The sequence below is a fragment of the Phaseolus vulgaris genome, chromosome 7 (assembly GCF_051622355.1).
Source record: "Phaseolus vulgaris cultivar YP4 chromosome 7, ASM5162235v1, whole genome shotgun sequence".
Lineage (NCBI taxonomy): Eukaryota > Viridiplantae > Streptophyta > Magnoliopsida > Fabales > Fabaceae > Phaseolus > Phaseolus vulgaris.
In genome coordinates this window covers 1,919,448-1,931,791 of record NC_143504.1, presented here as the reverse complement: position 1 = coordinate 1,931,791, position 12,344 = coordinate 1,919,448, and the positions used below count along the sequence as shown (strand labels likewise).

At 33.2% G+C, this 12,344-nt stretch overlaps 2 protein-coding genes across 2 annotated transcripts; one reads left to right on the top strand and one right to left on the bottom strand.

Moving 5' to 3' along the window:
- Positions 1–2,722: 2,722 nt before the first annotated feature.
- On the top strand, positions 2,723–4,313 carry LOC137830540 (uncharacterized). Its single transcript, XM_068637958.2, has one exon. The coding sequence runs from the start codon at positions 3,247–3,249 to the stop codon at positions 4,162–4,164; it is 918 nt and encodes a 305-aa protein (XP_068494059.2). The 5' UTR covers positions 2,723–3,246; the 3' UTR covers positions 4,165–4,313.
- Positions 4,314–4,854: 541 nt separating this feature from the next.
- Positions 4,855–12,104, bottom strand: LOC137830542 (ACT domain-containing protein ACR12). The gene is made up of 10 exons (XM_068637959.2): positions 11,723–12,104; positions 10,299–10,353; positions 9,069–9,191; positions 8,443–8,537; positions 7,123–7,207; positions 6,871–6,930; positions 5,705–5,760; positions 5,496–5,601; positions 5,350–5,418; positions 4,855–5,216 (listed from the first exon to the last, which is right to left on the bottom strand). The coding sequence occupies exons 1-10, from the start codon at positions 11,911–11,913 to the stop codon at positions 5,154–5,156; spliced, it is 903 nt and encodes a 300-aa protein (XP_068494060.2). The 5' UTR covers positions 11,914–12,104; the 3' UTR covers positions 4,855–5,153.
- Positions 12,105–12,344: the final 240 nt, after the last annotated feature.

Genomic DNA, 12,344 nt, shown 5'->3' with positions numbered 1-12,344 from the left:
GCCAGACGAAGATTCCCCCTCTTCACTCCTTTCAAAGACGTTGTTAGACTATTGTCCATTCTCTTCCCCACTTTCGATTTCGTAGGGAAGTCTATGTACTGTTCAGGACTCGAAATTTAGGACCCAAAACATGTTCATTTTTCCTGCGTCCCAATTATAGAGATGGAAACTTGGAAACAAAAACTCACGCGCACCACCATGTGACCTTAATTAATTGTTTTTAAAATATATTAGGAATTACTGTGGTAATATTTCACACAATTGAGTTCTAACACCATAAAAATAAGAGTTAATGTCACGTTTGTTTCTTTTCCTATCTAAGGAAGAAAATTTCATTCATCAATAATGGTTGCAATTGTTGGTGAAATTTGAAAACATAACAACTACATTTTTAAATGCAGAGTGATTGATCTTTCTGAACTTTTCTCTTTGGTGTAATTAAATTTGTGTTCTTGGTTACTTCTAAATTGTTTCAGTTTGATTTTTTTATTCTGATTGGTGTCTTAATCCTATGGTTGATATGTTTTTTTATTAAGTAATTAGTAATTAGGAACTTTCAGGTTGTTCTGTTTAAATAGATTGGGTTTGTGGTGTTAGTTTGTTGTATTTCTTTTAGTCTTGTAGGCTTGTTAACCAGCTGTAAGGAAAAATGTGAGAAGTTGTTGATTTTTTTTTTTTTCTGATAAAAAAAAATCTACAGCAACAAGAATGAAGTACCTTACCTTCTCATCTATTTTGTTCATTTTCCAAGCATTGAGAAAATTTGGCAAAACCATGATGAATGAATTCTATATTCACGTCCAACCCTTAACTCATTAATTACTTTTGCTAATACGAATATATATCTTTTATTGCCTAATATTTTATCTAATAGAAATTAATGTATAATGTTGGTAATATTTTATCTAATAGAAACTAGTGAGTCATGTGTTAATTCATATAAAGAATTATAATCCTATTTTTAATATAAAACTTTAAAACAATGATTTTGTAGATTTTTTTTTTATGTAATGTTCATTTTTTTTTATTGAGCGTGAGACTCAAATTTATATTTTATTCTTGTTTATCTTGAGTTGATGAAATGATATTTTTATAGGTTGTGACATAAATCAATATGATCATGTATATTTTATGGTCAACAAGAGACATTTATAACATTGATGTGATATATGGTATTTTTTACATCATTATACAACTTGTGTTATTTTTTTCACCACTTTTTATAGATAAAATGTACAGCAGTAAATCTCTAAAATAAGTTATATAAAAAGAGTTTTTGCCTAATTTGATATTATATTCTTGCCCACATTTAAGAAAATTGTGAAGATAAGAGTCAAATGGGCATACTCTACTACAAACTTGCGAAACTTCTAAGAAATTTCTCAAAGTGCTTCACTCTTACAAAACGTTTCAATTTCTATCTTAAAAGAAAATGCAGAGAATCTTCTACTGCACATATATTAAGGTGAAAGAAGAAAAAAAAAGTATTAAGTTGTATTGTAATAAAGCTCAATGATACAAATATGAATGTTGCCACTTCGTTTCTAAAGATTCTTACACGTAAGATTGTACAAATATATAATAATTCAATGTGAAACGTTTAGCCTTATTCAAGTAATAAATCTTTTTCAATCTAATTAAAATTAATTTTTAAGCATTTCCTCACCAATTTTCTACCTGGTTAAGACAAGTTGTTCATGCTGACATGAACTCATTTTCTGTGTTAAACTCCAAATTTGTGAAAATATAATCATCGTCACATATAAACGAGCTTAATTTTTCGAAAAGAGAATATCTTCTTGTTAAAAAATGTAAATTTGTAGTGATTTAACTACAAAATCATGTGATATTTATCATAATAACCACATATATAAGATATAAGATAAACTAAACATTTACGCAAATAGTGTCATAATAAATCTATGTAACAGTGTCGTAAAGAAGTCGTTAAATGTTATTTAATGAATTGATGGATTTGTTGGAAAGTTTCAATAAAACAATATAAACTCCGAAAGAAGTTATTTAACAAGATATATTTTGTTGAGTTTTTGTAAATATATCTTCCCTCCAAAATCAACTAGAAATCTTTAATGCAGTAACTATTATAAAAATTATATTAATTAAATTTCAATGTAAAAGATAATAATTTAGGATAATGATACATTGACAATCCAATTTTTTATACAATCACGTTACAACCCAATACTATTATTTTAATATTTTTTATAATATTTAATTATAAATTTGCATTTTATTATATATATTTATATATAAATTCATCACCTCTAGATATGTAACACATACGAATACGGACACTGACACGACACAGGTACATACACAGAGATACATATAACTCTAAAATGTAGGATACGGGGACACGGATCTATATATTATATAATTTTGAATTATATAAATTGAAAATAAATATTTATGTGCAAAAGTATGTTTCAGATTCTTTTGGGAGTAGAAATATATATTTCATGACTGATTCAAAAGAATTTGTTCCTTATTTTTATAATCATAATAAAAATTATTGTATTTATACATTTTAAAATTGTGTTAGAACCGTGTTAGAATTTTCAAAAATCCAACAAATATTTTTTGAATTGAACACTTTACCAATAAGTATCCTACTAGTGTCATACGAGTATCGACATCGATACGTGTGTCCGACACGGATACGCCAGTGTCTGGACCTCATATACAACTCTCAAGGTTATCAAAGCATTATTTTTCAATAATTTATTAAAATAAAAATTGAACCTGTATTTTACCGTTTGAATCATAAATCGATATTGGCATCTCTAACAGGCAATAGATTGGAGTTACGTTTTGTCTATAGTTGGAGAGTGGTACAATTCTATTAATTGTAACAGCATGTGGCTGTTAGTGTGAAATTTCCTTAATGGAAAAGCAGCTTAACAAACCAACTTGGGTTGTTTCAGCCTCTTCTTTCTTGGCGTAAAATTCCAAAAGCTTTGCCTTATGACAGACGCAGCAAGTGCACCAACTTTTTTCCCTTGTGAAAGGAACTTCCTGGCCTTCACATACTCATCATAGCTAACTTCATCATCCACTCCAAAATAACAGCTCTATAAAAGATCCTCTCATTTGGTGAGCCCTTTGGAACATAAAACAGTTGTGTTAGTGTTTCTTTACTGTGTTGGAATTTTGTTGTCTTTTTTTGGTGTTGAGTTTAACTAGTAAATTATTACCTTTCTTTCTTGTGTTGGCCTGAGAGGCACTATGTTAGAGGGGCATCAACTTTTGGGGTTTGGCTTCTCTGTAATTGGTTTATGGCACTTCTTCAACCACGTCAAGCTCCATGCCCTCAGTTCCAAGTCCTACACATCAACCCTATGGTTTCCCACCACAATATCCAGATACTTGGAGCTCCACTTCGTCATGGCAAGCTGCACCATCTTCATTGCCATGGAGCTCTTCATTGCTCCCATTCATCACCAACCATTTGACCCTGATGGAACCATTCCCTCCACCCATCTCCACAACTTTGAACACTCCTCCATGGCCATGTCTTTCTTGGTCTATGCCATCTTTGCCATAGTTCTTGATAGAAAATGCAGCAAAGCTCAAAATGAGCTTACTCATTTGCTGGCAGCCATAGCCTTTACACAACAATTTCTTCTTATCCACCTTCACTCCAGAGATCACATGGGACCAGAAGGCCAATACCACCTCTTGTTGCAACTTTTGATCCTTATTTCTTTGGCTACAACCCTCATGGGAATTGGCAGGCCCAGAAGCTTCTTGGTCTGCTTTGTACGCTCTGTGAGCATTTTCTTCCAAGGCGTGTGGCTTATGATCATGGGGTTCTTGCTCTGGACACCAGGATTTCAAGCCAAAGGTTGCTTCATGCACCTTGAAGAATCTGGTGAATATTTGGTGAGATGCAGTGACGATGAGTCTCTTCATCGTGCTATCTCCTTGGTGAACCTTCAATTCAGCTTCTTGTTGATTGGAATCACCGTTTTCGCAATGTCTTTCTACTGGGTCATTGTTAGAATATATGGTGAAAAGGTGGAGTATGTTTCACTGATAAAGGAGGAACACTACCGTGAAGAAGATGGATTTGTGAAACCTAAGGGCGCTATCGACGACGTTGAATCCCAATCTCCAAAGAAAAGCAAGCAAGAGCAGGTTTAAATTGAGCACTTTGTGAAACCAAAGACAGTGTTGGTGTAAGTGGTCCATTTTCAACATAATTATTTTAAAAAATTAATTTTACTGTTATAATTTATTATTTGTGTTTAGGATTTTAGTCAACTTAAACATCATTGTTTTCGTACTTAATAGTTTCCAATGCTTTGTCGGATAGGATAAGAAATTAAACTCTAGTACAAATATATTACTTAAATTAAACTCTACTATGCGACAAATTATTCGCGACATTACGGTTATTCCGAGTATACTTAAAAGTTAATTAGGAAAACTCTATACACAAAAGCACGATTAGCACAACATGTCAGCCTATAAAAACGAAAGAAGACAATATCTCAACTATAAGACAGTGATCAGTGAAAGCACACAAGTCTTGGCTAAACAAAACATACGATAACAGAACCTGGTCTCGTTCTAGGTTCGTAGGATTTTGTGAAGTTAGTCTCTTTTATCATTTGCAATGACGTGTTCTTTAAATGACAAAATGTTGAGCGAGGGATGGTTACAAGATGGTGTTTAACGATGATTTTTTATGTATTTCCTTTTTGCAAGTGCTATTTACTCTTTTTGAAAATAGTATTCAAAGAGACCCTAAATTCTCCAATTCTGCTAATGCTATGTTTGTGTTTTACTACAAAAATAAAATTATAAGAATCGTAGAAAGCAACAAACAAATGAGGCAAAATTCATGTTCCGTTTTTTTTTTAGCTTTCATGTCTGATTTAACGGATGATGAGTAAGTTCCAGGTATCCATAGATCCCAAACCATAGGCAACAGAACATGTATTCGTTCCATAATTATAGTTACAGGTATTCATTCATTGGTTCCATAGGCAACAACAGCAACACGTACCCGTTCCATGATGTGGTAGCAGTAAAACTGCCACATGACTCTCTCACGTGATCACGAGCTCACGGCTAATTTAGTATAAGAACAGTTACAGTGGCTTGTTTTACAGGTAAAGGTGGTTCCTTCAGTAACTATCAATATCTGTGTCTGGCGTCCGCAGGTAGTAACGAAGACAGTTCACCAAAACCTGCTCATTCAAAATCACAAAAATGAGTTTGTTCTTATGCAATTAAATTCTGGGGAATGACATGGTGTTGGATAAAAGAAAAGGCATCAAGATTTTAAATTGTGTTTTCACTACTTTTAACACAAAGGGTTACCTGAGACATCGAACTGTTCAATGCAGCCCCACCGTAACTGACATGAAATTTATCCTTAGCAACCAAACCCTGAGAGAAAAGGGGGGTAAAGTTACTTAAGGGTAAATGGGGCAAACAGAAGGCGACAGAGACAAAGAGGAAGATACTTCTGTATCAATCTCAGCCGATTCAACATCAATGTTCACATCTGCGATGACTCTGATGATTTCAACAAGCAATCCAGGCTTATCTGCCGTCTCTATACACAGCAAGCTGATAAATATTTAATTAAAAAGAATTAGATGACCCCAGGCACCTATTTCATATTTGGTTGTTTATTATGCTAATATTATTTCACACGTTGTAAGATGCAAACCTCCTCTTGGGCCCATCTTCCTTAACTTGTATATGAGTTTTGATATCCTCATTAGACTGCATAAAACAGAAAAAGAAAGTTGAAATTAGCAAGACTGAGACCATGCATCGGACCCATAAATCATTTCACTGAATTGTTTACTTGCCACCATCAGAATCTGGTATAACCGACCTTTCTTAGGGTTTTGTGAATATGTAGCAAGGACACTTGTTAGGCAATGAGAATAGAAACTAATAAAAAATTACAAACATTTAATATTTTCCTTCAAGTTATTAATGAAGACCTGAGTAATAAAAGCTATTATAATCCCATCAAATGCAAACAAAACCCTTATTCTATATAAAAAGAACCAAGCGTCTTTTGGTAATCCAATCTACATACAGCATGATAATATGCACCAGAAGTGTGGCATGTATAACTTGAACTTTCCAGTACATCAATTAAGCAGCCCCACTTAGTCGCGGCCAGCAATAATGCAGGCAATAATTAGACATGGAAAATTATATAAAGAAAGCCATAGTGAAAATGGAATCTGAAAAGTGAAGAATGAATCTTTATCATTTAATATTAATAATCTCAAGAAGTCTAAAAAAAGGTCATCACGTAATCTCTTTGACAAGATTTCAGAAGAGAAACCTAAATGGTTTTCCAGTGCAGGCACTCTCAAATTTTCAAATAGAAAGAGATACACAAAATACAGGAATGAGTATAATTGGTCTGCATTCAGAATAATGATGTTTGATCTCTAGCATGTCAAAATCAGGAGGTAGCTCCCAAAAGTTTTAATTAAAACCATTGAATAATAAAAAAAGAAAGAGTGAAAAAAGAAGTATCCACCACCTGAAAATAAAGCGACAACAACATTCTATTTATTTATAGAAGTATTAGCATAAGATTGGCAAAGCCATCTACTGGGAAATTAAATGCCAACATGGATGCATGAATCAATCATATATGATGTCAGTTTTTTTTTAGGCCTTGACATTCGCCCAGGCACACAAAACTTTGGACTATCAAATAAATTAGGAAATGGTTAATAAATATTTGCATCCTTCCTCAAAAAAAGTAAAAAAAATATAATAATAACAACAACAAAGCAGAGGTCTTGATTAAATAAGCAATGTTTATTTTATTCAAGAAACAAAAACTTGAAGAGTACTATTCACCTTCTTCTTCGGAGACTTTATGCCAAATACTTCACCCATCGCTAGTAGTTCACTTGACTCCTACAAAAATTATATAATATTTGTGAGTAAAGAAAAACTAAAAATTAAGAACAAACTAAAATGTATATTGGGAAAAAGTAACTAGGAAAAGTTGTGTTTGTAAGAAATTGTTGATTACAACGAAGCTTTTTGTATGTAAAAGTAATCATATAAAAAAAAATCTACAGGCAAGAATCTATCAGACAAACTTACAGGATGAAATTTTAACAGATTGTTAATGATGGTAAGTCGAATTCTCTCTAACATATCGGGATCTTCAACTTTGCGCCCAGTATTTCTGAGAATATGAACATCAAATAAGTCTGTAAATAATAAAAAGCTTCAATGAAAGCATTAATAACAAAATAGACAATCAATAATCAGTGGATTTATATTTATTTTCATACATTGATTAATGCAACATACTTTAGAAATAAGAATAATTTGATTACCTTTCTATTGTTGTTCAATGTTTGCAAGATCTGATATGAATAATCTCAGTAACATATGGTTATAATTTGACAGTCAGGTTAATAAAAAACACACTTTTTATAAGTCATTGATGGTGGGAGAATAAGAGCAACTTACACCTCAAGTATTCAAGAGAACAAATTTTCTCATCAGGAGTCTCGAGAAAGATTGATTGAATTTAGCAACACTGAAGACTGTAATTCAGAAATTCCCTAACATGCTCATTTCTAAATAAGCGAAAATTACAGAACGTAGCAGAACGAAACCAAATTACACGAGCATAGCTCAAGCTAGACAGTTAAAAAAAGTCTGGGAAATGCTTCAAGGAGGACTCTCCCAAACTTTAAACCATCACCGAAACCCAAATAATGAAGACATCCCGAAGAAGCATAACCTTGAGATATAAATTTCAATGGGCTAGCACACAAAACATTAACCATAGAATTGACACCCTCCCATCAGAATGCAAACCACACTTAATTTGGATAACTTGATGCAGTAAAGAAAAGGCCATGGAGGGAAAAGCCAAAAACCCATTATGGAAACCAAATTTCGAAGAGATAAACTTCATTTCCTGTTAAGATCTACAACAAATTTCCTAAGTAACAACCCTATACAAAAGAAAACCCCATATAAGCTTCTCAATTCTGAGCCATAACTAAGACTGCAATTAGGAAGCCCTAAAAGAGGCCACAACACAACTAAGGAAGACTAAAAAGGTGAGCCTAAAACTAAGGAAGGTTTCCAATACCACCTAAAGAAAATAAATCACCTTTCAACCTATCTAACATCCAAGAGCATGGGGCGATCCATTGAGTTAAAGTATGATTCTCCTCAGTCCAGACTCGCCTCCTTAGAGAGAATACGACAATGACTAACAGATAACAGAAATTTCAGTTAAAGATGAAAAAGACAGAATGATGTCTTAATTTATCAAAGAAAAGGAATAATTATCAGTTTATGAGCAAATTCACTCATGTTGTTCATTTACCGCTGAATTTGTTACTCAACAAAAAGAAAACACTGTAAAGAAACTGGAAGAAAAAGACAAGGAAGACCTACGATTGTGTAATGAAAAATTTTGTTTGCTTCACTAATCCCTCTGTGGAGACGGTTCCTTTTGAAACATCCAGTCCCAGATCTTTTAATGCTTTCATCTGCCTTGATGTGAACAAATAAAGATCAATTAATGACAACAAATATAAAATGATGTTTAGAGAGAAAATGAGCTAAAACTTCTAATAAAGTTCTATATAAACGATGCCCTTTTGTGACAAAAAAAAGTGATCTGAAACCCTAAAATGTTCTGCTTTCCAACATAATCTCAAACAAATTATTGATTGTAAGCCTTCTAAAATTCGTGATGGTTCCAGATCCTTTTCTTTCTTCAAAAACTAAACTATACTGCTCGCTAGTTTTCAGGCAAATTTTATAAAACCAGCTTGAAATGAACCAATGAGGCTTGTTTACTAAGGGAGTAATGACATGAACATATGTAATAAAGAAATATAAATAAAAACAAAGCAAAACGTGCGACCTGCCTATGCATAATAAAACTTATCTAACCATCAAATAGTGACAGCATCACTTAAACAACAAAATCACAATTTAAGGATAGCCCATCGTAGAGATTCAACTTGATTGAAAAAATTTAAATTGCATAATTTAATTTCCAGTAGCCAAATCACCGTGTCAAGAAGAGCACCAAGGCGATCCCCAAAGCTAAGCTGCACAATTGTTGCTTCAGAATCCGAGTCTTGATCTATTAGAACTATTGGCATAGGAACACGGTCGGGATTGTCACTGGATTTCTGCACAGTATGAATTAACCAATAAAATATATCACAAATATATGTCCGAATAAGCATAGCATACAAAACCAGAGGGCTCGTGGCATATGTAATGAATTGTTAACAAAAGCTTAGACTCTTGGCAAATATATCTATCAATGATAGCAGTGACTATATTAGACCAGCACAAACACGCCCAAGACTAGGTGAATATAATACAAGATTAACTTGTGAAATACACAGGAGTTTTGAATGTAAAGTATAAGCTGAACTGTAGTGCAACAGACATCTAGTCCAGTAGAAATTCACATTTGAGAGAAATTTCCCACAAAGAAAAAAAAAACTGCTTGAGACCTGCATATAACATTCTCAATAACATAAAAAGTTTGAGATAAACATGATCATCACAAGATTACATCCAAAACAGGTCAACTGATTGAAGGATTGATAATGGGAAGACTACAGCAGCCCTTCAAACCATGCTAAATTTTATATTTATACCTCCTGGACATTAAGATAGGTTATCTGCATCATCTAGATGCAGATCCTCGGGGATTCAAGTAAAGATCCTCATCAGATATAGTTCACTGCTCAAAACCATCTAAAAAAACCTATGATTTTTTTATTTTATTTTTTTGTTTGAAAGTATCATATTCAAATTTCAAAAAGTTAAAAAGTTTTCGCTACAAAGGAAAATATCAGAAGGTGCAAGTGGGAAGGAAAGGAAATGATAGGACTTTAGCCATGGTTCCTCAGCATATATTTGACAGCTCTATTTGACTGCTAGTAAAGAAAAATATTTCGTATAAAATGGAAAAAAGAGGCAAAAATGATACCAAGAAAAGTATCTTTCTAAGATCAGGAAGGAAATAGAAAACACTATGCACTAAAATGTTATGACACAAAATCCCTATTTAGTCCGAAACTATTTTTTCTCTCCTAATTAAGTCCCTTGCTTTTATTTATTTGTTGCAATTCAGTTCCTTGTCCATCAAAATTATACAATTTATGAATAATAACAAAGATTCTAAATCACACATAATAAATTAATGTTTACTAATCATATTTTTCAACTGAAAAAAAAATGGTAAATGTGAATGACATGGGGGCAAGAAACACAACACTGACCAGTGAAGCGGAACCAACAGCATTCACATTATATGCAGAAGTAAATATAAAGTTCCTGCAAAACATGCCAACCAGTAGTTAGAGACAAGTGATATAGATACATCCTGGTGACTACTAAGAATATTAAATTTCCATTAGGGTCACAGACTAGAATGCAAACCCTATCAATAAAAGTGACCAAACCAACCTACATTAACTTAACAAAATAGCACCATCAAACATATCGTGGTCTTAAAACCATATATGGGATCAAGAAGCTACAGATTAAAGGACCAGGATTCCAAGGTACCAAGGGATGCATAATAAGTAAAAAACAATAACAAAATTTGAATAAGCAAAGTTTACTATAATGAGGAACGGAAGATTCAAGAATAAGGGTTTCCAAAACAGGAGTGAAATGGGTCATTCCTAACTAAACATTGGTACTAAAAGAGAAGTCCTTAAATATGAGAAAGATCCCTGTATGGATTGATTAATACATGGATTTAAGGTTTAGAAGTATCATACCACTGAATTAACATAGGCATTGTCACAATTATATATGTTTCATACATGCCCAGCTGTAAATGCTTGAGGTACCAAGGCCACTGCCTCCCCCTCCATATAAGAAAAGAATTTATAGTTTTGACTTACTCAAATAATACCACCAATTTTTCAGTGTAAACAAGTGAAATGAATAAGGGATATAGCATCAACCACAACAATGCATTGAGTTAACTGATTTGGAACTACCAAACTCTTACTATTTAGCATTTACCATGAACTGAAAGCGGAATTTGATTTTGAAAAGGGGCATTGACAAATTGAGTGAAAGAAGTTGACGTACAAATTCTTCCAAAACATCGGGACAAAAAAATATTAGATCAATGATCAAAGGGAAAGATAAAGAACTGACAAAGTCATCCAACTTTGACTCTTGGTCAAACACTTTAGATAAACCCGTACATTTGCTCCCTGAATCACTCCCACTGAATCTACACACAACAAGAGTAGGTCTAACCAAAATATCTAGACACAGGCACTGAACCCAAAAACAATATAAGCTCACAACTAAATAATGGTCCCACTAGAATCCACTTTCTCCTCAAATTTTATTCCTCCGAGCATTGACTAAATTTTATGAATAGAGAAATACAACCAAAATTTGAAAAGCAAAAGTCAACTATCAATATCCGATCTCTAGTTCCTACTCAATTCCTTCAAGAAAATCAGTATCACACTTCCGATTTCACCCCATCCCTACGGAACATCACATTCTCATTCTCATTCTCTCATTCAATAACTTCCGTCTCTATCTATCCACACAAAACTCGAATCGCAGAGGAGTATAACACCGTAATAATTGACATCAACAAACACTCCGATTCCAAAAACTACCATAGAAAAAAACAGGAAAAGTAAGTGCGGCGAAGAGGAATTCTCACCTGTCCCTGGAGAAGGAGGTTGAGGAGAGGAAGACGACGTCGGAGGGAGGAGAGAGGAGCGGAATGGAGCGCGGATCAGAAACCCTACCACCGTGTAGGGCGAATGAAGGAGCGAGGAAAAGATTGGTGAAAGCCATTGCGATGTGACGATTGAAGAGAGTGGAAGTTGAGTTGGTGAGAGGTGCGTGCATAGGACAGTTACGTTATTATATACTAATGCGATCAAAATAGTAAACTCTGTGCTTTGGCCATTCGGTTGCTTCGATTTGTCTGATTGATGCGTGTAGTTGGTAGCTGCTGACGATCTCTTTGAGAGCGACGAATTAGATAGCCACGTCGGATCCAACTCTACTTCTTCTTTCCTAATCCTAAACTCTGTAATAAGAAAATTATTAAAATATGAGTATATAAAAAAATAAAATAGAGTAAGATAAAAAAAATTATATGATGAATATTAGATTTTATTATTTTTTAATTTTTTTGTAATAATAATAAAAATTAGATATGCATAAAATTATGCAAATGAAATATAAAAAAAAATTGCAGGTCATTGTTGGAGCAATTTGAATTATATCATATGTGATTGTCCAAGTTTTTATTCTTATTTGTTAATTATCTTTAT

Excerpts from the sequence above, each read along its gene's own strand:
- LOC137830540 (XM_068637958.2), top strand. The coding sequence starts at position 3,247 with ATGTTAGAGGGGCATCAACTTTTGGGGTTTGGCTTCTCTGTAATTGGT.
- LOC137830542 (XM_068637959.2), bottom strand. The coding sequence starts at position 11,913 with ATGCACGCACCTCTCACCAACTCAACTTCCACTCTCTTCAATCGTCAC. Across the intron at positions 6,931-7,122 it reads ATCTGTTAAAATTTCATCCT|GAGTCAAGTGAACTACTAGC; the intron begins GTAAGTTTGTCT and ends TAATTTTTGTAG. Across the intron at positions 5,602-5,704 it reads GAAGATGGGCCCAAGAGGAG|CTTGCTGTGTATAGAGACGG; the intron begins GTTTGCATCTTA and ends AATATTTATCAG.